The sequence below is a fragment of the Drosophila elegans genome, unplaced genomic scaffold (genome assembly GCF_018152505.1).
Source record: "Drosophila elegans isolate 14027-0461.03 unplaced genomic scaffold, ASM1815250v1 contig_208, whole genome shotgun sequence".
Taxonomy (NCBI): Eukaryota; Metazoa; Arthropoda; class Insecta; order Diptera; family Drosophilidae; genus Drosophila; species Drosophila elegans.
In genome coordinates this window covers 7,840,833-7,868,602 of record NW_024545578.1, presented here as the reverse complement: position 1 = coordinate 7,868,602, position 27,770 = coordinate 7,840,833, and the positions used below count along the sequence as shown (strand labels likewise).

Here is a 27,770-nt window from a genome sequence, read left to right as displayed (position 1 = left end):
CACTGCGACAAGATTGAACCTAAATCGAAGCAGCAGCGTAATCCAAACCATTTGTGTGGCGAGTGCCAAAGCAATATACCCACCCACAGCTAATTAATATTCCAATTTATGCATTTTCTTTCAGGCAATTCGATTCGTCGCCGGTTGTTCGTTCGTTATTCGTTGTTCGTTTCGTTTGCATTTGATTTCGTAGTGCTTTAAGTGTTGTATATCGAATCGGTGTTGAATCGGGACGTGTAAATATCGTACAAAATGGCAATGGTTATATCGACGCGAGCCAAGCTCGTGATTACCGCGCTGATTCTCTTCTTCCTGCTCGGCATCGTCCTCGTAACGGGCTCCACAAAGGGATGGTTCAATCCCAACCGCTTCAACGGCGAACGGGTGGCAGCTAGGATTCAGGTAACTAACCAAACCTCAACACTTGACCGCAACAAGTTTTCGGGTTGCGTTCTGAACTGAAAGGCATTTCAGAATAATTAAAAAGAACTAGCCAATTAATTATAATCATAATCAACACGTGTCTGGCGCACAATTTGCCCTTTTTCTGTTTCTATTTTTTTTCTGTTGTGTTTTTCCACGACCACTTTACCAGGCTTGCCAAGCATCTAAACATTACGAACTGTTTAATGTGTAAGCCAAATGCTAAATGCTAAATGCTTGACATCCTGCCCCTTTAAAAGCAAACAAATGTCACCGCTGTGAGCTCCTGGACTGGGATTGCTCCTATAGTGACCAGGACGAGGATGGTCTGTGGTCGGGTGGATGGGTAGATGGGGGGCGGGGGTCTTTGCCAGAGCTATATCGCGGCTTATGCGCTTCCAACACGCACACAGCAAACACACCGAGAACTAACAGCCAGCACCCACAACAAGTTAGGGAAACTTTTAAACACACACTGGCAAACATGGCCCAGTCACAGCGAGCGGAGAGCAAATAAAGCATGCGAGGGTATACACGGAAAATACACTTTGTAAAGCAAAGCTAAAGTTTCCTGTTTGTGATTTTAAAATAATCAAATTGAGTATTTTCTATTGCAGAAATCTCTAAAGTGCCAGTGTTGCACAAAATATGACAAGCTAAATTATTCGTCGAGCAAGGATAACTTTCAAATGCAGAAAGTTATAATTCTTGTCTTAATGGTTATCTTAAAGTTGGACTGGAACTGTAAATTTCCTTACAATTTTTGAGCTTAAATCTGACTTTAAGTTTTTTTTTTTATTAATTAAGCGGGCCTTACAGGCATAAATTCAATGACTTTGATTATATTTAAGCAGATTTTTAGAGAGATTAAGCCTTAGTTATGAACTTCTTTTACAATAACACAAAAAGTTGGTTAAAAGTTTTTTCGTCGCCGGATATGTGAAAATCTAAAATCAGTTCCAAGCTTTTTACAACTTATTAACCAATCGGAAATAAGCTATACAATTGGGTAGTATATTGTATGTAAATCATTAAAAGAATTAACATATTTTCGTAATTATAAAGTTAACATTTTTTTTCTGTAAAATTAAATAAATTAAAAATTTTGTATGGATTAATTTAACTTTTGTTCACACTTGCCAGACTATTATTTTCCGTGCACGTATACCTGAGGTACACGAAAACAAATAAAGTTTATTGTGACAAATGTTTCATGACAACAGCACATTTCGCTCTGGTCGAGCACACCTGCCCCCCTTTTACTACTTTCTCCTGCAGGTGAAAACACTGCCGTTGTTGTTGGGGAGCGAACAAATAAAAAGCCATTGCAATTATTAGAACACATTATAAGCATTTTGTTGCCGTCGCTCGGTCACAAGATAAATTGATAAACCTGACACGGGTCCGCTCACCTGTCCAGCACTTATTCTTGTGTTTTGTGTAACGTAACGAGCTGGGTTTAAGTTTAGTTGGTTTTGTTATTGGCCACATGGCGTATACGCAATGCGAGTTTTTGCCACTGTTTTGCGGAATTCATTTGGTGGATGGGTTGATTGCGGCTTAGATGCTTAATGATATTCCATCAAAATGTATTTTACATTGGACTTAATGGACTTCGGTTGTTTTCTTAAAATTGTTATTCCTAAAAGAAAGGCGCAAGTATTTGCAGAACCAAACCATAATTTTCTTTGTGTGGCAGGTAAAATGTGATATTCCAGCCAATGTGAGAAATATTTGTATTAGATTTATTTGATGAAAGCTTGCCTAACTGGTTTACCACAAAATATTTTAAATTTTCACACAATACGATAAACTAATGACAAGCAAACGGGAAATAATTTAATAGTGATTAGAAAATACTATATGAGACATACATACTTTAACTTAATTAATTTTAGTCTGTTTTATGTTTGCTTGAATTTGATTAGTTTGGTTTGCTGTTATATATATTTGCTATATTATTTAACATGCAAAACTGGCAAGTTATTGATGATGTTCGAGCAAGAATGAAGGCTCAATTATGAGTAACAATCCTGTATGATTTGTTGAGTGGTTAAATATGCATCTCTATTTGTGGTCAAACTATAGACACATTTTTAACGAAAAATAATTATTATAAATTAGTGTCTAATTTGGGTACAAATGTATGAATAGAAATGACTGTATTGCTTTTGACAGATTTTATTTCTCAGGAATGCTGAATACGTTCTTTATAATTTAAATAAATGATGGGACATTTAAAAAGGCAGCAGAAAAGAGCAAAGGGCTCCAGTTCCCATGTTGATACAACTTTTTCTTTGCTGTCAAACGCTCTCCTCCGTTGTTTTTCACCTCGAAAGGCCTTCCCCAAAGGACCCGCCAATACAGACCCACAATACGAGCAAACTTCGAATAATACCTGCATAATTGTTGTGCTAATTTTGTCAGCACGCCCAGTTAATGTTTCTATTGACACCCGCAGGATGGCGAGGGGGCGGGTGGGGCGTGGCCGGCACGGGACGAGTCCCTATAGTTGCACTGCTTTGACATTATTTACGCTTACTTATGGGTTTGGCTGGCACTCTCACCTGCCATTTTCCCCCCCTTGGACTCTGAAAACAGTGATTAAACTAATTTTATGCAGCAGCACAGCAGGACGAGGGCGAAACAAGGATACAGGCGAGGAAAGCGAGAAAATGGCAAGAGGCGAGGCAATAAAAAACCATTTAAAACATTCAAAGTGTCGCATGAGAACGGGCGAAGTGAATGTCGACAAGCGTTAACGGGCTTGCTTCGATATGGAATCATAGTCGTTGGCTCTATTTTTCCATTTATTTCCATCTCCATAGACAAACAAAGAAGTTGTCAGTACAAAAAATAAAGCAATAGAGGTTTATATCCGTAGTAATCTGAATTGATTTTAGTTGTGCATTTTATTAAAATGATGTATATTTAGGCACCATTTTTATTGTATTCATAAAAATATTTAATCGATCTGGTAGTGCTTAGCTATTTTAAAATAACGCAAATATTTCCTTAACCGATTTTATTTTTATTTAAGGAGATAATCTATAATATAGGTATATGGTATGTATTTATTTTAAAATCATTTAAATATTATCTTATCAAGTTTTTTTTTGTATTAAAAAAGGTATTGTGTTATACTTATGGAAGTAAGTTTGTTAAATATTCCCTTAATGGTAAAATTTTTTTCATAAGATCCTGTTAATATTTCCCTGAAAGATTATTGCTCATACTTTTTTCCCAGTGCATTACCAAATATACGTGGTGAACGCGGAAAGTAAAACGAGCCAACAACCAAAGAAACAAAGTTTGGCAATAAAAATCTAAAAACAAGAGCGTGAGCTGTGAGTTGAAGCCAGGCTGTTAATAAAGCCATTTCTGCATGGGCTGTCTCACCTGTCAGCTACCACCACCCACTACCAATCAACCCACCTCCCACCACCCACTGCCTCCCATTAAAAACCACCCACGGCCAACAGGCGATGGGTTCATTAGCAGTGGCTTACATTACACAAGCTTGGCACAACGTGGTTGTTGTCGCTGTTTTCCTAGTTTCCTTGGCGCTGTTAATTACGATCCCAAGCAGAAATGGGGGAAAAAAGGGGAAATGCGGTAAGAAACTGAAGGAAAAAGTGGCTGCCGCACAATTGGAAAATTTATAAAAATTACACGTAGATTGACAGGCAATTTGTCCTTGCTTAATACGAGGTGGTTATCCACTGCCGGCGGCCGTTGGCTTATTGACTGATTCCCCGAACTCCCGAGGCTTAGATATGTGGCTTTCTTCGTCTATTAGGTTTCATTAGTGCCTAATTACCCAAAAGCGAAATTAGGCGAAAGCCAATTATAGTTAATGCATTTAGCTATTCGATTCGTCGAAAGTCGTTGGACATTTATGGGCTGTCAAGCATTGTGTTACAGTTAAACTCGTCGACTTCCACTTGCCTGCTGCGCAATTCCAATTAATAAGGTTAATATTTTATGTGGTACCCCTCGAAGGCATAAAAAAGCCATTCACACTCGTAGTCAGACTTGATTCGAAAGGAGCATTACTGCGGAATGGAAACAGAGTAGCCAACCATTAGCATTAACTCACACACCCACTATCCCCGTCTCGATTGAGCAATAAAAAAGTACCGGAAAAGCATTCCCCTAGATTTACCTAGACAAACACATGTGTGTGTGCATTCGTGGCTGGCAATAAATAATGAAAATATCCGAGTGTCTCAGAAGCAGAGGAAAAGTTTCTGGCTAACACAGAAACAACAAAATGCCAAAGAGAAATGCTGAGAAACGAATTCATGTTTACTAGCATATAAACCTTGTTTCATTTATTTATTTTGGAATTAAGTTTCATGGGTTACAATTTTTAAAAAAATGCAGTTATAAAATATTTTCTTTCTTTTTAAATACCTTGAAATACATTGCTCCTGGCTTTTTCTGCAATAAAATAAACAATTTTCATATTCATGACTGTCGTGCTTTTAAGTTTTTCTTCTGGAGATTTCAAATCAAATCCTCACATTGCAGATGTGTATAAATTCCGAAAAGCAAAACATTAAATATTGAGCAACGCTCCGTGCATTTGATTTATGAAAGCGTATTACGGTCGTTGCTATCCTGCAAAGGGAAAGGAAAATGGTGTAGCAAACACACGGATATTTGAGAGGGCTGCTTCCACAGTCTGGGAATAAGCATATGAAAAACTAGCTTCCGTTACGTTTATGATAATATTTTATTAAAGCGCAGCATGCCACCATAACTATGGGTTAGCGGGCAAATGGAAGGGAGTTGTTGCACGCACCCAAGGAGTCGTAGAATCGCACAAGAAACTTGCAAGTTCGAAGTCGATGTCGATGTCGATGTCGATGACGACGTCGACACGCCCCGCCAAGCGTCCGTAATAAATTTATTATTGTGCTGCGCCAGAAGTTCGAGGACGTTGCTAGTTCAATTTTGATGGCATAGATAGCGCAACTTTTGTCCGACTTTTGCGGTTTCGACGCTGCGATAGGCGCAAAGTTTTGCCTTTCAAACTTGTTGCATTGACAACCTGCAGCGAAAGTTGCTCTTCATAGATTGCACCTGTTCTGTATCTCTTAGATACTGATAAGTAGAGTTAAAAATTTGAAAAAAGCATTAGGTTTTAAATTTTAAACATAACCAATCATAATGAAAAAACCCAGACACAGTTTTAAAACAGGGAAGAATTTGTTTTGAATACTAAAAAATAATTTTTTAGCATAAGTATGTTTTTAAAGAAATTATTAACGAATGTGCTTTCAAGAGAGTTTCCGAAATTAGAATAAAATTTGAATAAAACATACAAAAAACCTAAGATAAACAAAACAAAATAAAATATGACCTCAGAGGTAAATTTACTAGTAAAAATTACTAGTGTTACAGAATTAAGGAAAGAGAAAAGTTTAAAAGACAAATGTTACCCTTCTCGATATAAGTTATGCAAATAGTTAACTTTCAGCTTGGCCTTTTTTCGGAGTGTGCGAGTGCATCTGCATCTGAGAACGCGTCAAATTGGATGCAACCCTCGCAACCGAACTGCAGTTGGCAAGCGTGTTGACAAGCGCCACGCAATACGATAACCCCGAGAGTTGGAGTTTGGGGGTCGGGGAACGGGCATCCAGTATCCAGATATGGTGAGAGATATGCCAGGATATACCTTTCCACCGCCGAAATATAAATAGCACTGATTTGCGCTAACAAATACGGAGCGGTGGCTGTCGCTATCTGCTATCTGCGACTTGCTGGCAACCCGAAAGTTAAGCCAACCAACCATACAACCCATTTGTTTATTATGAAAATACGGGCTGCTCGGTCTCGTGAGTGGAGCTCCTCCGTATCCGTATCGCTGTCTCCGGCCCTCTGAGCTTGTGTGTGTGTGTGTCTGTGCGGCAGAGTGGATTGCCGTCTGTGTGTGAGTGCTGCCCACAAAAACCTTAAACTGATGACACACTTCACATGGAGGTTTCTGCCTCTGGCTCTGGTTCTGGTTCTAGCTCTTTTTTCGTTGCCGCGTGCCCGTTCACAGAGAGCACACTGCAAAGAAATTTGAAATGTTTTCAAGATTTTGGTATCAGCTTCAACAATTAAGTTATTAGAATAAATTTTGATTAGAATAAAATATCTAAAAACAATTCTAATGAACTTTTATTTATTTTTATTTATTTCTTTTAGCTAAGAAATTTTACTACAGCATGTTTGTATTTCAATTTTAATAACATTAGGTATGGCACAGAAATCACTCTAGCTATGAAACAAGTTTAAAAAAAGATGTGTAAAAGTATGTTACAATTTATTTAAAATATAAAAGTGCATTGTGATATATTATAAAAACCGACGTTCATTTTTTGCCGCATACTTTTGGACACCTTTTTAAACTATTTCAACGCGCTTACCACCCCAATTATTGAAAATTATTCAAATTCAAATTTTTTAAATGAAGATAAAGAACAATAAACCTTACATTGACCAAAAAAATATATAAATTAGCTCGAAAATTAAAAAAAAAATTGTATTTATATTTGTAATTAGACTAGATTTTTCCTTAGTGTGGTTCATAGCCGGCTTTCGGTGCTGCATTTCCGCTTGAATGGCGTCTGTGCTCGGAGCAACTAACAGCCCATTGACAAGGGGCCGTCGGTGGGTGGCTTTAGGGCTGTGGGGATGTTTGGTGGCATGGTGGGCGTATCTGGATGTGGATGTGGACGAAGGGGGGCAAGTGTGTCACCACACACGACCACGTAACTGAAAGGCATACTTACCGTTTTAAAACTGTTCGCTCTGTACATGGCACACTACTATATTGACTTTGAAGCATAAAAAGCTTTCCCAGATACTGCAATACACTGGAGGCGAACTCTTTATTACCGCCCAAGCCGGAGTCATGGAACTGTATCTGCTTGTATGGGTATTGTACAATGAACGCGTGGAAGCCATGCCGTGGGAATAAAGGACGAGATGACTTCCTGATCGATCCGGCTTAAGTCCGTACCTTATTGACGGCTCCCGCTAAAAGCGGTCCTTGGGGTTTGGCAAACTTAGAGAGGGGTCCGGACTTGGCCTCATCTTTGAAATCCACATGGGCCTCGAATAGGGCACAGAAATCCCTAATGTAGTTATCCAGATTGCCAATTCGAGATTGCAGTTGCACAAAAGTGCGTTCGTCGAAGATCTTAACCTTTATCCTGTCGCCAGTATCCAATGTAATCGAAGCCAAATCATGAAGATTCCTGCGATCGTCAAGAATCTTGGTGCAAAGGCGGCTGAAATGCGTTACAAAGTCCTCCAAGTCCTCTATTAGTTCGTCCACCAAAAGGTACTTTTTGCTTTTATTTTGAATAGTTTTGGGTTTTGCAACGGAATAGGCAAAATCGAACTTCTCGCCTATGGCTTTCAGATCATCAGGCATACCCTTTAAGGAATCCTGGGTGCAAACTAGGAGACCCTTTAAATATATAAATAAAATAAATTATTCTTTATATTCAAATAGAAATGAAATTTAAAACTGGTAGTTCATAGGCTTATTAGAAATATTAAATAAATATTTGTTTTCAATGACATTAAAACATTATTTTATTATTTTAAAGCAATTTCTTTATGTTTTAATAAATTACAACTTACGTTCATATCGGTGATGGCATGCGAGTCCGAGTACAGTTCATAATCTGGCCACCAGTCCTCTCCTTCATCCTGAAAATCATCACGGGTTGCTGGCACCATGCGAAATCTCAAGATTTGATTAAGTTTGCTCAATCGCGGATTCATAACTTCAACGATTAGATTTCGTAGCTCGGCGATCTCTTTGCTACCTTTTGTATTATTAGGGGCTTCTTTGAGCAGTTTATTAATGATTTTGGCGGACTGCATATTAAAAATAAATAAACAGAAAATTGGTCTATTGAAGTTTTAAAGAAATAGCTCCAGCAGACAAAAATTCTCTATGATATGTTTTCTAATGCACCATTTCAGCTTTAGTTTTGAAGTAAAATTCTGAAAACGTGTGACTCCCAAAAATGTCCCATCCTTCCTGTTTTCTGGGCTTAGGTTTTGTACATCTGCTTTGAAATGTATTTCGAGTGGTGAATATTTTTGATGTAGCTGCAGCTGCCTCAGGAGAACGGTTTACGCTGCGTATACGCAACGTTGTCACAGTCTGTTTGCTTAGGGTTTATAAAACTGTCTAAATCAACACACAAACATTCACATACACAAGGGCACATAAACACTGACAAATCTTCAACATAAACATAACTTGTTGGTTTATGCACAATGGTAGTTGTTATTGTATCGTTTTTTTGAGCTTTTCTTGTTTTTTACTAATTGTAGAGGGCACTTTTGACCAACAATAAAATGCAATGTGACTTCTAAGCTTTAGTATTCTGTCTTGGGGTCACAAAATCATAAATATAGAGGTGCAAATATCGTTAAAAATTCATTGACCAGAAAAGTGGCCCAAAAGTCTTGATAAATTAAAGGGAAAAATATTCCAATTGATTTATTAAATAAAAAGTGTTTTTTAGGGTGTATTTAGATTTTTGGATACAAGCTATGCAAAGAAACGAATTAATTTATGTTTGAGGTTTTCTGTGAGTAATAAATAATTTCATTTTGGAATTATGGCTTAATTTACCTTTTTTTCTAATAGGCAGGTTTTACCATACTATTTTTAGATTGAGCAATTTAGTATAAAATCCTTTTAGCACTTGCTAGAAACCCAGAAGCTCCTCTACTCTGTTTTTATGCTGTAGTTGGTACCTATCTACTTGTGTATTTCTGTATATGTGCCTCGTACTCTGCAGGATAAACAGGCTGCCAGATAGGCATTGTGACAGTCGCAGAGGCAGAAGGACAAAGTGACTGAAGGACCGACCGAGGGAGACAGACGCTTTTGCAAAAACGTTGGCGCAAAAACTTTTCGAGATTTGTGTCAGCTCGTTTGAGAATTAGTCGTAGGTTTTTAGCAAAATTAAAAAAATCTGTCACTATGCGGTTGGCATTTGCCGTCTCATTGTTTTTCGGTCCCCTCTGACTGAGACCCAGATCCCCTTTTTCCCCCATCACCACTTTTCCCCCTCCATTTCCACTTCCCTCGCTCCTTTCAGCTTCAGCTTGTGTTTCCATTTCTGTTTCCCTGCCACTATGTAGATAGTCACTTCTGCTTGCTGCACACGGACACTGCAAAATGTACACAATTAAAATATTGTTATAAAAAAGACATTTTCTTAAAAATTGTTAAAAAAAACTTCAAATTTTTATCGATTTCTATCTGTTCTAAATAAAAAATTAACATTTGATTAATTAAATATATAGAACTCTTTCTTAGTGCATACCTAGAAAACTTCGATTAATTTGTGGAAAATTAATTTAAATAATAGGTGTTTGTACAAATTCAATGCGCTTTTTATGATTTCCTCTATCCATGAATGGGTATTAACTTCTTTGTTAAGCAGTAAAGATCTTAAAATTGGCTTAAAACTTATTGAGCTTAAGAATACTCATAAGCAAATTATTTTAAAAGGTTATAAGGAAATAAATTTCATTAAATTTAAAATAAATAAAATTTCATTTTATGATTTTCCCAAACTTCGAAGATTAATAGAAAAGTACTTTTATTTGGTTAAAAAAATTTGTATTTGGAGCTAAAGAAAAATTAGAAACTGATATTATTTCGGATCAGTTATAAAACGACCTTAAAAATGAGTATGATTCTGAGGATCCGTATTCGAGTTTTGTATTATGTGCCTTCTGCGCTTTGATGTGACTATGTCTTAAATAATTTATGTGCCGCAAAATGTGCAAAGTAATTTATTCTGATTATATGCAAAACAAGAACCGGAGAAAAAAAAATTAAAATGGGCATCAAATAAAATGTGAAACGGCCGACGAGTGTCAAAAAAAACCCTGGAGTCAAGTGCAGAGTGAAGAGAATTAAGTCCTGCACCTGAACCCAGTCTTATTTTCGTTTGCCAAGGATTCTGCCTCTTAAAAGAGGGCCGTAAAAATTTATGTTGCTATAATTTAGCTTTAAAATCGCACCAAACCTCAACCCAGCTCATCCGAAAAGTGAAAAGTGGCAACGAGGAGGCGGGCGGCACGCATTTAAACGGAAATAAAATAAAATTACAAAAAGTGCGCAACTTTTTGACGTTGCGATTGTTATCCTCGTTGCTCCGGTGTGTTTTCCTTTTTTTGGTTTTTACTAAGGGGCCGAAACGGCTGTCAGAAAGTGATTTAGAAACTATGCTATGACCCGGGTAATGGTACCTTGGCCAGGTCGAGAGCCGAGTTCTACGGGAGTTGGCATTTGTTTGTTGTCGGCTGTCGGCCGCCTGTCGTTTGGCGGCTATAAAGTTGAACTTAAATTTTACCATTTTCGGAACTCCCATTTTCCATTTTCCACTTCTCAATCCCCATTTGCATTCGTGTGGCTATTGAAATACCTTGAAATGAATTGAAGCCCAATTGTTTGCACATTTCTGCGGCTGGCTAATTGAAGCCAAATTCCAGTCGAAATTATATATTTACCGGAGTCAAGTGGCAAATGCGCATAATTCATATAGTTTTTGCCTCCTCCCAAAAATGCCGCCGGCAAATATGCTGAAAATGTCAAAACGTCGCTTACATATTTAATGCGCTCTAACAGGCTTAATCAACATTACAAAGTAATTAGAGTTAATTCTTTTGTACTTGAGAGCGCACAGACACCTGGCAGGTGGTAGTAGCTTAGGTAGTCGCCGCAGTCAAAGTGCTTACGCATGTAGCCCCGTGACACAGAGCCCCGTGATGATAATGAAAATGGAAATGAAAATGACGATGACGATGACGAAGCCAATGATGATGACAACGTGGATGAGACCCGTATCTGTAAACTGTTGCGCGGCAATTTGCATGGTTAATTATCTATTAACTTGAGCATAACTTTTGGGGGGAAGGAGTGCAGGATTCTCAGCACTCGAAACTGCTCACAAATGCAGATACCCTCGCAGATACACAAACACACGCGAACCTCATACTGTGCCGGAGCCAGGCGAAAATATATACATCCGCTTCCGCTGTTGTTCTGGCAGTGGCTGCCATTGTCATTATACTATATAGAAGGTTAAGCGAACTGCGAAAAATTAGAAGGCTTTATACCCTAGATCTAGGCATAAATATTGGAGGGAATTAACACTTACGATTTCCCCAACTTTATTGCGTTATTTGATTTCCCTAATTATTGACAAAAAAATAATGATTTTAACAAATCCTATTTATTGTTTTTATTAAAAAATAGACAATGTTTCAAAGATAACATTTATCATAAAGTACAATCTATTGTATTTAAATCACAATACAAAACTTAGGATCGGCCTAATTTCATATTTGTTTCCAGTGAGTATAAGGCGTAAAGTCTTAGTTACTTTAATTGGTCAAATCATGAAGTCCACATACCCCAACAGACATTTCAGAATTATAGAGTACATGAGCAGAGTCAGCGGAAACAAGTTTATGGTAATCTTGATGCCTAAAGCTTTCCTTTGTTTTGATGCCGCTGCATGCCGTAAATTTCACTTATTAAATATTTGTGCTTAATTAAGAATTAAACTCTCGCAACAAGAGCAATGTTGGGAGGTAAGTGGCGTCATGAGCAGACTTTCACTGGCATTGGGAGAACAATTCAAACTAGGCTTTTAGTTTTATTATTTATAATTCCACACATTTAAAGCTGCCTTAAGTTATGACCTCCACCAAAAGTTTCACACGCATTCACTAAATTGGAGAAAACTATTAAATTCATTTAAATATCAGATTATAAATCTTCTTGGTTTTAGACAGTGTAATAGTCAGTAAAATATAGAAGTTTAATATAAATAAAATGACCATGAAACTGTATTGATTTGAAAAAAAAACAAGTGACAACATTTGGTCAAACAATGTGTAGTAAATCTCCCCATGCCAGCGACTAAAAAAAATAAATCTAGTTCTGTAAATATAGAGAAATAACATTTTATAGTTTCTATAAACATCGATTGAACAAGTTTCTTTCAAAAGTTTTTGATTGATACAATTGGAGAGTTATTGCCTGGCAATGGGTTTCTTTCGACTTGCAAACACATTCGAATCGAATCCATTTTCGGTTAATTTTTAAGAGCCCCCAATCGATCTCCATTATTGACACATTTTTGACAAATCGCCAGATAGCCGCAGAAGGCCGTGGGAGGGGTCTGTGAGTCTGTGGCCAGGACTTTCTGGGAGTCCTTTTTCTTGTCCAGCAACTCGTAACTCGCAACTCGCAAGTGAAACGTGTCTGGCATTTTTGAGGAGCATGGACAAAGGGCCGGTTTACCTTTCTGGTTTTCCGGCGAATGGCGAATGGAAAAGGGTCAACGATTTGCGTATTATTTGCTTTATTTTCAATACGCAGGACGACCCTCGTCAGGAGCAAAGGACTCATTGCTAGGCAATGAATGTCTCGCTGCTACTGCGCAAATATTACCCTCCTGCTCACTCCATCTGCCTCCATGTTGTGTCCTTGCTCCGCTTCTTTCGCATTTCAGTTCATTTCTGGCCTTAATTATGTGCGGCACAGAACAAACAACAAATGCACAAGCTGAAACAGAAACAGAAGCAGCACACACATGCCAGCCTATGTGCACATGCACTTTCAGCCCAGTTAATTGCTCATGGCACTCGGAGCACTCTGCGGCACTTGACCGACCTGCCGCTGCTGAGACGTCCTCCCATCCTCATCTACATCCTCATCCTCATGCTCATCTTGCCACTCCTGTCCTGACACTATTTAAACTAAATGCCCACCTTAAAATCATATTCCAGCAGGATCTCGGCACCGAAAATTTTTCTTTTGCCTGCGGCCAGCTTTTCGTTATTTAAAATGTCCTTTCTCTGCGCTTGACCCTCTGTCACAACGGCTGTTGTCGTCCGCCTCTCAAATCCCCGACTGCACTGAGAAAAAATGTTACAACTTATTAAAATTCCTTATATATTTTTACACACATTTTATTTATTAAAATTTTTAATAACTTTTAATAAGTTATATCAAAGTATGTATGTTGAATGCATAGAATGAAAGCCTGTTAATAAGACAGATTTCTTTTCAACCTAAAATAATTAGTTTATCTTTTTAAATAAATACTTACTAACGTGCACAATAAAAAATGTACAGATAGATTTTGTTGGCTGGTTTTTTTAATTTCATTGATTCAGTGACGTCAATTTTAATTAGGAATAACATAGACATTTGAATCAACAACATTTTAAAATATAAAAAAACATACTAACAATTATGAAACAATTTTACAAACTAAATATAATATTTCTTTCATTATTTAAGACATTTAATTCAGATATTCAAAATATTGTTAGTGAAAACTTTGAAGTTTTGTTGGTTTTCAAATTCCTTGATTCAGTGAGACTGTCAGATTTCATTTTTGTATGAACTTTGGACCAAAAAGACATTTGTTACAAACAGATTGAAACAACTGAATTTTAATACACCAAATGGACGGTTATTCCGGTTTCGATTTTATTTTTTCTCCGTACACTTGTTTACTTACGCCTTTTCGTTGGACAGTTGCCTTTGCAACTGTTCGTTGTCGTGCACAATATTGCGGAGGCGACCGGCTTTGATGTCCTCTTATCAGTTCATCGTCCTGAATTTCTGTCTTACTCAAGGAGCGGTCGAAAAGGGTTCTCGGTGCCGTCGAGGTTAAGCCCTTTTTGCGATGCCCAGATAGTTTTCCTTTGGCAGATCTGCATTGAAATAAGGGATAATTCGGAATGTGAAAGCTTATACTTGGATAAGCAAATGTACACGTAATAATATGGCCACTGCAATTATTATTATTCTAACAAAAAATGTGATAGCCTTAAGAAAGGGACCCAGTAATGCGATACAGAAAGGACATTTTCTGTTCCATTATCCTGGGCAGGGGCACAATGGCCACGGCTGTCAATTTACTTAGCCAAAAATGCAGGTTATAATGAGAGCAAAGCCAGCGGCAGTGAAAACATCCAAAATGGCGACGTCGACTCACGCCCAAAAATGCCACTTCCTGCGGCTTAATTTCCGTTTCAAGTGAATTTCCTTGCTGCTAATTTTGTTGCACAAAAATACACACTTACTTACATAGTTCCAAGGAGCACGTGCTGCTATGGAAACTGGGCCACACGGACAAAATGGCGGACAGGCGGACGGACACGGACACGGGCACGGGCACGGACTGGGACTCGGACCCGGACAGAAACACGGACATTGCTTTGATGCTTCGGCTCTCTCCGACCAGTGATTTTCGCCGGCTTGCCATTTGTTTAGCGCATAGTTTTCTTGAACCAAAACAAAGCAAAGCCAGAAACAAAGCGAAAACTTTAATATCCGCACTCAGTGGCACAACAGCAACAAGCTACATGGCGAACAATGCTCACTTCAATGTCTATTGATGGGCGGCCACGTGTGTGTTACTACCCGCTATCTTCCCCTCGGTTCGCATTCATTTATATCCTCACCAAAACGCTCGCATTGTCATTGACCAAAACTTGGTAGCGTTTATGCGCAGGAAATTAAGGATTTACAGGAGTTCGTGGATCTGCAGGGGATTTTAAAAATTATATGGTAATATTTTGAAGAAAACTATGGTTTATTGAAGTACATAAAAAAATGTGTAATATTTTTTAAATGCAAAAAAAATTTAAAGATGTTCTTACTTTTATAAAATTTATTTTTATTTAAAAAAAATCTTCTATAAATGTTGCCTTAACTTTGTCGGACACTCGGAAAACAAAGCTCAGCTTTAGTAAACTTCAATAAAAATAGGTGTTTGCTAATACTAAATTTTATAAAATATGTCTTTGAATAATAATTATTACACTTTAAAATCTTATACATTTGTTTATTAAATTTGTTTAGGAACTCAAATCTTTCAAAGAAATTTGTATAAAATCTTGAATTTAGAAGCCTTTTAATAAACACCTCAGCAGTATTTGAACTTAAGAGTAATATAGTTTCCCCATTGCGATTTGGTCTACATATATTCTTCGTGCGCCATAAACCCAGGGTCCAAAAGCCAGATAGTGAGTCCGCCACAGACTCTGCGAATATTAAGCCATTGTGAGCCTTGCCAGCACGCTTTTAACCCGAAACTCAACGAGTTAGCGTCTCAGACAAAACTTTTTTAAGTGAGCGGCAGCATAAAAGCTCCTCGGCCATTACTATCATTCACAGGACTCACTGCCTGCAACAACGACTACAACTACAATAACCGGCTGCTATTACGGTGGCTTAGTCCTGGGATCCTCGGAGTCCTGCAATCCGGAGTCCTGGGCCTGAGTGTTTGCTACCATTTTTATTTGCAGGGGTTGAGTTTATGGGCAAATGTGCATTGAGCATTTGTGTCTCTATCAGGGGAAGAAGTGAGTCTGTGTGCAGCCAGGAACAGAAACTGGTGCAGGACTAAGGACTGGGGAGTGGAGAATGCGGCGCATTGTTTGTGGTTCATTGTCTTCATAGGCCCATTTCGTATGCCGTAGTTAGGATCTGCGGTTAGCAGTTCGACTGCCGGCCTGCAAGTGGTTATTTATCCAGGCCCCTTCTGGGCTAATGTGAAATATGCATGCTTAATTGTAATTCTAAATCCGAAACCACGGCACATTAGTTGTCCGGACGGCAGTCACTGTTGCAAATTAACATCAATAATAAATTTCGATTTGCGGCCATTACGAATGGGCCTAGTCCAGGATATACTTTATATATACAAATTGATTGATTTATTATGTATGTTATAGAACTGTGGGCATTCATTGTGCAGCATGCGTTTCGAAAATTATTCCGCTTGCATTATATTGTGCGTGTATACATATTCCCTCCTAACACAAACGTTAATATTTAACACAGGGCTATTTAGAAAAAATCAATGTCTATGGTAATCCCGATGCCATAAACGTCACATGCATGCCGCCCCCAAAGGCAACGGTCGCTCCCACCACGGCGGTAAGTCATCATCGACGAAGCCACCAAAACCAAACCAACGGACTGCAATGGCTTGCATTTAAATTAATTAATGAATAGCCAGGCGGGCAGGGCAAATCATCTTACTGATAAATTACATTAAAATTGCATTATGTCCGCTTAAGTGAGAGAATATTTGCATGGGATTTGCGTTTATTTACTGAGACTGCTAATGCTGCAAATAACATGTAATCAGATACACTTATGTGGGGGTTTATTTTTAATACAGGCACACTAAAGCTATATTTGCGAATTAAACAAGCTCATCGGGGATAATCCTGTTGGTTTTTCAGTCTGCAAATTTGCAATTCAATTTTGCACTAGAAATATCATATTTAAAATTCCTATTTACACGCTTTAATTAAATAACAAAGTGGTTAGGGAATATATATTTTCCATTAAAATTCCATTACTTATTTTATATTTTATTAAATCCTTTTCTTTAAATTTTTATTTTTACTATCCTAAAATTTTGGCTTTTAATTTTTATTTATGTTTTAAAGGAAATGGATTCCCTTTTTGTTGAAGGATCTGGAGAGGTATGTTATTTTCCAAATTGTAATTATTTATTTAAACCTTTCTTTCCTCTTTCATTTATTTGTTTGCCTTTCCTCCTTTCCATATTTTTGGCCCCCAGAGTACTCCATTCGAAGATTCAACGGAAGTGAATCTTGAAAGTGAGGATTTTTGGAATTCAGCCGATGAGGTTAGTCTGCCGTGCGAAATAAGAGTGAAATTATAAAAAGCATTTGTCAGTTCATCAAAAAAGGGCAGAGCTGAGTTTTCTGCTGCCATTGTTCTGTTATTGCAATTGACAGTGCTCTTCGAACGCCATGAAATGGGGAATTTGGTCAGACCGAGGTCAGCTACACTGTGGCTGCACTTTGCATAATTAAATATTTATATTTAGTTATAAGTAAATACCCCGAACGGCAAATCGATGCATCCGACAACAGTTTGCACTCTGTTTTTAATGAGTTTTCGATCTCCCTCTCCGCAGGCGACTGACATCTTCGACGCCAGTGGAATGCAGCCCCCGGGACAGACGCAATACACGCACGAGAGGCGTAAGTGCATCCTCGCCGGAATCCATTCCACTCCGGCACTCGGGCTAATGTGTCCAAAGCTAATGCATATTTTTGCCTTTCCATTTCCATTTTTTACAGCGTACCGCGGCATCAAGGGCGAGAAGGGCGAGCGGGGGCCCAAGGGCGACAGCATTCGCGGTCCGCCGGGACCGCCGGGTCCGCCCGGGCCCAAAGGTGAGACGGCCGCCTATCCGCCCTTTGTGGAGACTACGAGTGCGGGGGCTGTGAGTATTGCAAATTGAGACTTATTCGCCGCGAGCATCTGCACAGAGAAAAATTACATTAATATAGGTCAACTTGGGTCTCTTTGGTCAATGGAAACAATGTTTAAATGGAATTTCTAGAAGTTTGTAGTAAATACCTGTAACAAAAAAGCCTGTAAGCTTAAGTACCAGCCTAAAAATTTCCCGTTGAGTAATTAATGTTTTAGTAATTGCATTAAAATTCGCTGGATAAAAAGAATCTGTTTTAAAAGTAAAAACGAAGCGGAACAAATAAATAAATTCTGTTTAGTATAAGTTATTATTGAAAAGCTAACAATTTTTCTCTGTGCGGTTGTGGCGGGCAACGCGAAATTGCCTGCCTGCCATAACGATAACGATGTGCCGTGGAAATGTGATCCGATACATAGCGAGGTGCTAAGTTTGTATTCCATTCCTCCACAGAAATACACTGGCGAGTGTACATGTAATGCGTCTGATATCCTAGAGGCCATCAAGGACAATGAGTCGTTGCGGGAAACGTTGCGAGGAGTGCCCGGAACGCCGGGCAAGGATGGAAAGCCAGGTACCCCTGGTCATACCGTAAGTACAGCTCCATTTCACTTAGAGTGACTTTCTTTATCTGTTTTGGTACTCTAGCAGAGGTTTTGTTAACTATGGCAAGAAATTTAACAGGAACTAATATAAAGAAAAAAGAAGTACCCCATAAGATTGTACTTAATTGGGCCAAATATAGAAAAGAAAAAAATTTAAGGGTTTAGTTTTACTCAACTAAGTATTGACAACCTGGAATTTTGTCTACCCTTAGAAACTAGTATATGACATAGTTTTATAAATGTAAGACTGCAGTTTAATTTTAATCCTAAAGTCGTGAGGGAGCTATCGGTCTTAGACAAACTATATAATCAATCTGAAAGGTAATTTAAGCCTCGGTAACTGGAGCAAAACTTTCTACCATGTTTTTCTTTCGTTCGTTGGGCTTATCTGTGTGTACGGCAATTTCGAGTTACAACGGGTTGGCAAAAAGGCAATATTTGACATGAATCTAACACATTTTCAATTTCATTACACACATCGTCTAATCTCCAAGAGTGAGTGCCTGAACCAGGAGGATGTAGGATGTAGGATGGACTGGGGAATTGGCGAAGAGGGAAGGAGATTTCAGAAGGGGCTGAATGTTTTCCTATGTCAAACATCATAATTTGCCCTGTGTATGTGAGTGTGTGCATGTAACCGGAAATGGAAAAAACGTTAACGCACACACACGCACACACACACATACACACCCTACCAATCACACTCACAATCGCGCAGAAGATGAGGAAAAGGAGAAAATGGGACCGAATCGTAACGAAAATTTCTTTATGCGCCAGCTCACGCTTAAACACTTATCCACTCTCTCCTCGGGTGCTACTCGTTATATTATCTCATCAAAAAAGGGGAACGTCTTTGGCAACCATAAGAGTTCACTGTGGATACACAAAGGATGAGTCTTCATGTCTCCATGTCTGCATGACGTCGTGTGTTGAACTACACTTGACTATGTACTTGCCATTTACTTTACTCCATCTCCAAGCAGCGTGTGTGTACCCAGTGCGGGTCAAAGGCAAAGTCCACAATGTTACAACCTCCTCTTCGCTCGGCCACTCGACTCACTTAAGTGCTTATCACGCAACAGGGCCAAAAAAAAAATTCACTTTGAGCAGAGCAGCTAACCGAAAATGTAGAAAACGTTGAATGCATGTCCATTACTCTGGGAATTATTCAAAATGCGACAGCAGGCCAAAGACAGACCATACAATACTGCTCACCATTCAATCTCGCATTTTCTGGGGCACTCCAGCAACCTGTGGAACGCAGCCTCTTCAATGCGATGCAATACATCAAAAGAAAAGCGGTATGCCGGGCATTCTGTGGTCCATTCGCCAGCAGCTAACTGCTAGGGAAATATGCCAGCTTACCCTAGAAACCCGCTCCCAAAATCCCAAAACCCCCACCAAAAACTCCCGAAAGGCTTTCTGCTGGCACGGTGAAATATGGCAAGCTGGCGCGCATACCGGAAATTCCTGCGACAACTTTGTTGCCCCACTGCTAATCCCTTAACTAATAGCAATTAATTTAAAAGACGACGATAAGCAACAGCTACACGGCTACACAGCTACATAGCGAAATAAGAACATGGCACGCAAGTGGCTCACAGCGTGACCATTTTGCATAAGATTAAGAACATCGGGAGACACATTTTTTGTGTGCCCATCCATGTCGCCTATTGGAATGTTGCGACCCCCCAACCCAAGCCTTATCCCGATCCCAGATCCCCTGGCTTCGAAAACCGAGCCACATACCAAGCGGACGGGCCCAGCCGCTTAGATTAATGAGCTCGGACTAAAACGCAACGATTATGTAAATCGACCGCAGCCAGTTAGGAACCCCAAACACCAAAGTCGAACTCTCCAAGTCGAACCCCGTTAGGCGTAGACCTTGTAGAACTTGCCATGTAGACGTAGATTTGTAGCTCGAAGGACGCAGGACACGTTATATGCACGCCCACTAATGTGATTTATTTCTCTGTCGCTGCCGGCGACGTTTCTCCCTTTCTACCCTTTCTCCACCGCTTTTCCTCCGTTTCCGTTTACATTTATCCAGGGAGCCACCGGAGTGCCAGGAGCTCGGGGCGCCCGGGGGTCCGAAGGTGCCCAGGGGCTGAAGGGCGAGCCAGGCGTCGACGGACTGCCCGGAGTCGTGGGTCCGCCGGGACCACCGGGTCCGCCTGGTTTGCCCGAGAATTACGATGTAAGTATCCCCCAAAAAGGAGAACCTATTTGAATTTATTTACAAGTTTAAATGCTAAATTACGTTCTAACGGGTCTCGGACGATGAATTCATTACAACATTTTAAAGTGCATTGCGGGTTTCATGTAGAGTTTAAGATTGCTTCTTGCTTGTGTAGTCCGAAATAACAAAAACATCTTTAAAATACCTTAATTCAAATAACATATCTAATCAATCTATTTTTATATGAGTAATTTTTTTCTAAATCGAAACACATATTCCTTCATGACCTCAAAATGTCGTTTTTAAGTGGATTTTAATTAAAATAATTTTAAATTTGAAATGGTGTAAAAATTTAATAAGAAATTAGCAAACGTTTTGATACAATGATTTAAAATGTGATACGTTTCATATACCTTATATACCTTTTGATGCTTCTGATATCCGAATAAAAACTACTAATCTATTGTATAGTAAAAGCAGAAAATATAAAATTAATATTACTTAATTTAATACTTGTTATGCACAAACTATGATGTTGTACAATATTTTATAATATAAAAATTATATTAAAGGTATTAATATTTTAATAATAGAAAGTGTTAAAAACTTTAAAGTAAACCCTAAAAATGTTTCAATATGCACAACAAAACTAAGTCTTAACAAAATCAATTTTCAAACGTTTTATGATCTGAGATAAATTTTTGTTATGATCAGCATATTATTTTTGCAAATGTTAAATAATATCAATAACTTTTAAGATTTCTCTACTGAAACCCCCAATAATTTCTTTGGATCAACCAAAGATCTAAGTCTCTTGCTTTAAATATATTAACAAAATACTTTTGCTCTTCATAGTTCATGTTAAAAATTCAATATTTGGTTAAACATATTCAAAGGAATTATATTTATAGAAAGCAAGAGTATTCATTCTTCGGCTAATCGAAGACAAAGTTTTTTATAATTTTCCTTACTTCGTTTTCGCTTTGCTTTCGATCAAAATTGCACCTTTTATCTTGGACAAACAGAGGCGTGATGGCTAATGCAGTTGCTCGATGTCTGGGCCCGTATCCTGCCTCGTCTTCCGTCTTCCGTCCTCCGACTTCTACTCCTTGTCCGTCTGTTTTCAATCACGCACATCTTTATGAATTGCGCCTGGCCAAGGTAAACGTCCGTCGTGTTTTACAAGCCGCACAATTTGCCTAAACTAATTTCCTTCCTGACTCGCGCAGTAACTGTGAAAAATTACCACCCAGCTGGTGGGTCATGGCGTCACGCCAGCTTCAGGTTCAGATTCCCACTTCTGAGTCTGCCAAAAGCGGGCACGTTCAGTGGCCACCATTGTCGTTGTCGCGAATGCCACAAATGGCCTATCTCAGCTAATAATCTTAAAACCGCAAAGGTTCCGCGAAAACATCTCCTGGCGAAAGGGCCGAAACGAAAGCGTCTTGAGCACGCGAGCGGCCAGGCCTAACCCAAATTCAAGTGGAGTCGCTGTGTCGACGTCGAAGTCAAGTGGAGTGTACACAGGGAAAAAAATTATACGTATAGTAATTTATTTTTATTTATTTTGCATCTAGCAAGCAATATAAAGACTAAACAAGTTGTAAGATGGAAAATGTTCAGCTCATCATACGATCTAGAGAATAATTATTATTATTTAGGAATTTAGATTTCGTTTGTTTTTATTTGTATCCAATTTATCTGAGTACAATAAATTAATACACAGCTCATTATGTCTGAGAACATATTCTCAATATTTACTTACTAGCTTTTTATTTCATAAAATCATTAAAAGTGTACCAAACAAGTTTGTTTTAACTTGTGTTTAATATTTAATTTACAATTTTCTTTAGACCAAATGCATACGACTGATAATATTAAACTTAAATTACAATAATTTTAAAGTAAAATTATAATTTTTTGTTTCTATTAAAAATAATTTTCTAGTTAAAATAAAAGATTTGGCATCGACCTTATTTTTTATATTTTTATATGTGGTTTCTGTAACAAGTTTCCTTTGTTAATTTTTTATAATCAGGAACTAGCATTCTTTATGATTTTTTTTGACATAAACCTAAAGCATGAATGTAATAATTTTCTGTGCAGCTGTAGTCTTTGGCATAGGCCCTTGGCTGGCATGAGCTCAGTTTTTAGGACTCCTGATTCGGGTGCCGCCAGCCGCCTGCCGCATGCCACATGGCAATGTCGATGGCGGTGTTCCAGCTGGTGGCAATTACCGTTATCAGCGCACGGCGCGCAGTTCACGCGGTTAAATGCGGTAACACGCACACAGATACAGATACGGATACAAATACAAATACAGATAGGGAGCAGGAGCAGAGGAAGGAGCAGCCAGTCACCCACACAAAGGCGAGGAACACATCACTCCTAGCGCACTGGCATCCTTTGAACCCTTTCATGCAAGAGTGAAACTTTTCTTTTTGTCGCCCCGGCTTTATCGCCGCATTTCAACGCCGTATGTTGCCCGCCGCTTTCCATCTTTCCGTCTAACCGTGTTTTTTGCAGGAGTGGGTGGGCCGTAATCATTATCGCACTGTTACGTTTATGAAAGTGTCAAGCTACTTGTGGTCGACGAGGCGGCAGTAAAAATCAGACAGCCACTCGCCTGTCGGCCCACCGCCCATCGCACATCGCTCGTAGCCCATTGTTTAATGTCGGCGGGTTTATCATCATTATCATCAGCAGGAGCCTTTTAAAAGCTTTCTGTGGGTGTCATACCCTCGGTGTTATCCAGCGGATTGGGCGGTGCCAGGAGACACGACTAGGACAAATGGGTTCGAATTTTGGGCAAACAATAATAAAATAGGAATCAGGAAAAAAAAGGGTCGCTAGAAAAGTGTCAATGGAAAATACTTAGCAAATATTTAAGCATAAAGTAATTTAATAGAATATATAAATCCTTAACCCCAACATTTTATAGGGTATACGTATACCATTAGCTTAAAGATCGCAACACCCCAGACTTTGTAAAGGCACATTCAGAGTGCTTAAGAGGAAAATGCTTTTATGTTTATTAGAACGACTTTTGATTGTTGACACGACTTCCACTTTTTCAGATGTTTTATTCAGAAATCCAATTAGTCAAGCCAATGAGTGTCCCCCCAGTAAAAGTTGCAATTTTGAAACATTTTCTTTCTGATTTGATACCAGTGAAATCATCTACTAATACGCTTTAATTTCACGCCCATTGCTCTATATTATTATAAAACGAAAATCGTATCCACAAAAAATTATGTATTCTTGTAACAATCAAACCATAAATAACAGATAAATTGGAATCCAACCAGGACTTTCAAGGTATAAACATTTTAACAATTTCATCTTATGTTCCCATCACTACCACCACTTAAATAAAACAAAACCAAAAGGTTTGCCACTGGGCTAACCGATGGCCATACAGCCTTTAATGGACTAGAACCACTTGGCATCATTAGCCACGCCCCGAAATCTGAGTGCGGCGGTCCGCCCACGAAAAAAAAAAACTAAATAGATCATTAATCAAATTTCCGCCGTGTGTTTTCCTGCATGTGGTGTTTGTTGGTGTCCCTTCGTCAAAAAGGGCCGCCTGCTGCGGAAAAAAGATCTGGGAAATGGGGCCATGTATCGAAAATAAATTGTACAACAAGCAAATATTTAACAAATTACTATGCCCATACACATACCCGCACAGGAATCCCTAATGGTCAACTCGATGGGCACATTCCGGGGCACGACGCAGCCGGGGGCCAAAGGTGTGGCCGGCGAGAAAGGTGATGCCGGCCCGAAAGGAGAACGCGGCGATCCGGTAAGTCAGAGGGCATGTCTAATAAATGGCCCGGGTTTTCCGCACCTCCATTTTCCCATTTTTCCCTGTTTTCCCTGTTATCCAGTTCCTAGTTGTGTGTGCGTGGGTGTAGGTATTATAAAGTGTTTCCCGGGCCCACACGATTGTTGTTTCAAACATATAATAATTTCTGCCCTATTGACTACTCAATTGATTTTGAGGCTCCTTAAAGGGGCAATCGGGCCAAGGAGCTGGCCGTTCTCCTCCAAATGAGCAAACACAGGCTGCGACCAAAATTTGCTTTTGGTCTGGGTCTTAATCGTTTTTGGTAGGCCATTTTGGGGGAAGTTGGTTGAGGCTTAAATATATGATATAGGAGTGTGTTTTGGCTATAGGTTTGAGTATAAAGCACTGAGAAATCAGAAAATTAGCTTTTACAAGGTTTACAAATCATTAATAATAGTGGTAAATAAGGTAGAAACCCTTTTATTATTAACAATCTCTGGATAAAAAATATAGTTGTGTCTTTTTAGAAATTTAGAAATATTTTAATTCGAAATCAACATATGCTTTCCATAATTTAATATATTATATATCATCTATGCCCATTCAAATTCAATCCTTTTTTTAAATAGCTAGAATATTATGATTTATGATTATGACTTATGGTTATCAAAGTACTAATGGCTTGCTGGCTGTCCAAAAAGCTTTAAATTCTTGAAATTTTACTGCTCTCTAAAAATAAATATCTGGCAAATAAATTCCGAGCTATTAACCCCGTGAAAGGATAAACGCCCCAACTGCTGAATTACTTCTCTGAGTTCAAGCTAAATTGTACCCAATTTGATAGATAGTAATAATTCTCTTTTTTGGGGCGCTCACAGTTCCTCCAGCTGAGCTCCTCCCCCAACCGCTTTCATATTTATGGCATCGCAGTCATTTGTGCAGGAAATACACAATTTGGGACATAAATTTCTATCAGCAGTTGTTGGCCCGGAATGCGTCACTTGAGACGATGCCGATGTCTCCTGATTTCTTGTCTGGTCGGGGGCCAATTTGTGTGCATTTATAGCTCATTTGATTTTCACTGGATATGATGAGGGGATGAGCTACTATACTATGTGTACTATATACTCTATGTCCCATTCCATAAACTATTCCATTTCGTTTCTTTTCACTTCTCGTTTGGCATTACTTTCATAATAAGTTTTGGCCATTTGGGGAGCTCATCCTGCTTAGGCGACGCTTACTTCCCAGCCATTACCCTGTATGCCATTTAGCAGCTTAGTTGGTGTGGCTTTGCACCCTCGGACTCTCCAGGACTCTTCAGGACCCTTCAGGACTCTCCAGGATCCGTATCCGGATCGCCCCTACGTATTTCTTTTATGTGCAACCTCAAAACTTAAATCCGCCAGCAGGGCTCGCATAATGTGCTTGTTGTTAGTCTGTTTGTTTGTCGGTTTTGGCCCGGTTTTGGTCCGGCTTTGGCTTTTGCTTGGCCCGTTTGCCTCTCACGTGGACGTTTTCCGGTGTCGCAAATTACTCCTCGCAACACAGCAGCCAAATTGGGCCCATAAAGACACGGCCACGACCTTTGATATACATAAGTAATATTTATGCGGCTTGTGGCAGAGAAGGAATCTGGCGTAACAAGGTCGCTTTTAAGTAGTTTGCCCCCTCGTAACCACACCCGGAATTAATCGTGCGTGAAATAAAAAGAAATTATGCAAACACCCACACAGCACAAACACAGCACATATAACGTATAGGAAAAAAAAAATCGATTGGAATTTTATGATAAATTCACGCCCAATTTGTTGGGTAAACGACGGTGAGACCCCAGCCCGCAGCCATTGCATTACAAAATTTCGGAGAAAACTAATATGGAAATTAGCATTTTAAACGTATGAATACACGCACAATTAGGTACGTTTCATTAAGCCTAAAAAACAGACGCACGCAGGGATCTTGAAAGACAGCCTGCGGAGCAGTCGAGTGTTAGTGTGTGTATGAGTGTGTGTGTTGCCTTATTAATTATTCATTAGTTGGTATTAAGTTGGCGATATGAAGAAGGGCCCCGAAAAACAGAAAGCTCAGCCAGCCAGCCATCTCCCCACGATTTTACCCAACTTGAAGCGTGCGAATTTATGGCGAACCATTTAAGGCGCTGATGATGTGGAAGACGACGACGCTGGGGATGAATTGAGTCGAGCCCTCGAACGAGGGAAAGAAGCAAATTTCCACAAACCGGAGGAACCGGAGAAAGGAATATGGTTTTGTGTTTTCGGGCTTGTCACCAGGCATTGCATAAATTTCTTCTCTGTGTGTGTGGGTGTGTGTGGGATTTCGGAATTGATTTGATTTCAAAATGAGTTTGAATTGAATTTTTTCTGTCGTCGACAAAACGTTTGAAATTGAGTTTTACGGCCAAATTAGGCGAGAGAGCGGCTGCTGCTATCCCGATTCCCGATTCCCATTCCCAAGATCCTTTTTCCCCCCCGGCACATGTAGCCGTATATTTAAGACCGTAAATCATTGCACACACTTGCTTTCGTTTCTCCACCATCTCATCTCGTTTACGTTTACCCAAAAACAGGGTCACAAAGGTGCGCACGGACCCAGCGGCGCAAAGGGTGAGCCCGGCGAACCGGGAACGCCCGGACTGCCGGGATTGCCGGGCCAGGCCGGACAGCCCGGCGGACTCGAGGGCCTCGCCAGCGTCAACGTCAACGGGACCAAGGGCGAGAAAGGCGAGAAGGGGATGCGGGGACGGCGCGGTGGCTCCGGCCCCATTGGGCCCATCGGACCGCCCGGAAAACCCGGCGCCATGGGCGATATTGGACACTCGGTAAGTGGGAGAAAGAAAACGGACTTTAAGCCACTCGCAACTTTTGCATGCATATTCATGAGATTGACCAACTTTCACATGCTTTCATTTCACCCATTTTGGCCAGCAGCGTAGCCAAAATCTGTGGTGACCAAGTGAAAACATTGTTTAAGTAGAGGAAAAGAATTGGTCTCCAGTAGTGTATCAAATTATAAGGGAACAATATTATTATTACTGTACCCAATTTCCTATATACTTTTCAACAACCAATAAAGACAATGAAGGTATTAATTTAAAGGAAATTGATGTAAACTACAAAATATAAGGAAAACTGTTTAACAAATATATTGTTTTAATTGAACTTAACTTGACTTTCCCATTCAAAAATTTGGAAATCATTAGACTAATTGTTTTAAAAAAATTAAAATAATTATTTTATAATATTATAAAATTATCCCTATAAAAAAAACAATTTCAAAGCGACTGACATTAATTGCACTTCCATTTCTTTAAGCAACAGCTTTTAAGTTCTGTTGTACTGTACACATTGCAATATGAACTTCTACAAAGGTCAGCAATCTTAAATTTGTAAATCATATTTGGAAATTTTTGCCTCCTTCCGACGTCC

The 27,770-nt window shown here is 39.2% G+C and overlaps 2 protein-coding genes across 18 annotated transcripts in view; one reads left to right on the top strand and one right to left on the bottom strand.

Annotated features, from left to right (window-relative positions):
* Nucleotides 1-27,770, top strand: part of LOC108146739 (collagen alpha-1(XV) chain) — a 61,298-nt gene that overhangs the window by 22,697 nt on the left and 10,831 nt on the right. For 9 of the 17 annotated variants that reach the window (XM_041708468.1, XM_017272849.2, XM_041708465.1 and 6 more), the window contains exons 5-13: nucleotides 16,334-16,429; nucleotides 16,951-16,986; nucleotides 17,085-17,153; nucleotides 17,448-17,514; nucleotides 17,614-17,759; nucleotides 18,201-18,338; nucleotides 20,403-20,549; nucleotides 24,223-24,336; nucleotides 26,912-27,163. In XM_041708468.1, the coding sequence (XP_041564402.1) occupies nucleotides 16,334-16,429; nucleotides 16,951-16,986; nucleotides 17,085-17,153; nucleotides 17,448-17,514; nucleotides 17,614-17,759; nucleotides 18,201-18,338; nucleotides 20,403-20,549; nucleotides 24,223-24,336; nucleotides 26,912-27,163 (1,065 nt within the window). Of the gene's footprint in view, nucleotides 1-124; nucleotides 403-16,333; nucleotides 16,430-16,950; nucleotides 16,987-17,084; nucleotides 17,154-17,447; nucleotides 17,515-17,613; nucleotides 17,760-18,200; nucleotides 18,339-20,402; nucleotides 20,550-24,222; nucleotides 24,337-26,911; nucleotides 27,164-27,770 lie in introns of all 17 variants that reach the window. The other 8 variants (XM_017272861.2, XM_041708471.1, XM_017272863.2 and 5 more) reach the window with 3 other exon arrangements.
* Nucleotides 7,291-8,460, bottom strand: LOC108146740. Its single transcript, XM_017272864.2, has 2 exons — nucleotides 8,068-8,460; nucleotides 7,291-7,891 (listed from the first exon to the last, which is right to left on the bottom strand). Exons 1-2 carry the CDS (start codon nucleotides 8,311-8,313, stop codon nucleotides 7,427-7,429), a joined length of 711 nt encoding a protein of 236 aa, XP_017128353.1. The 5' UTR covers nucleotides 8,314-8,460; the 3' UTR covers nucleotides 7,291-7,426.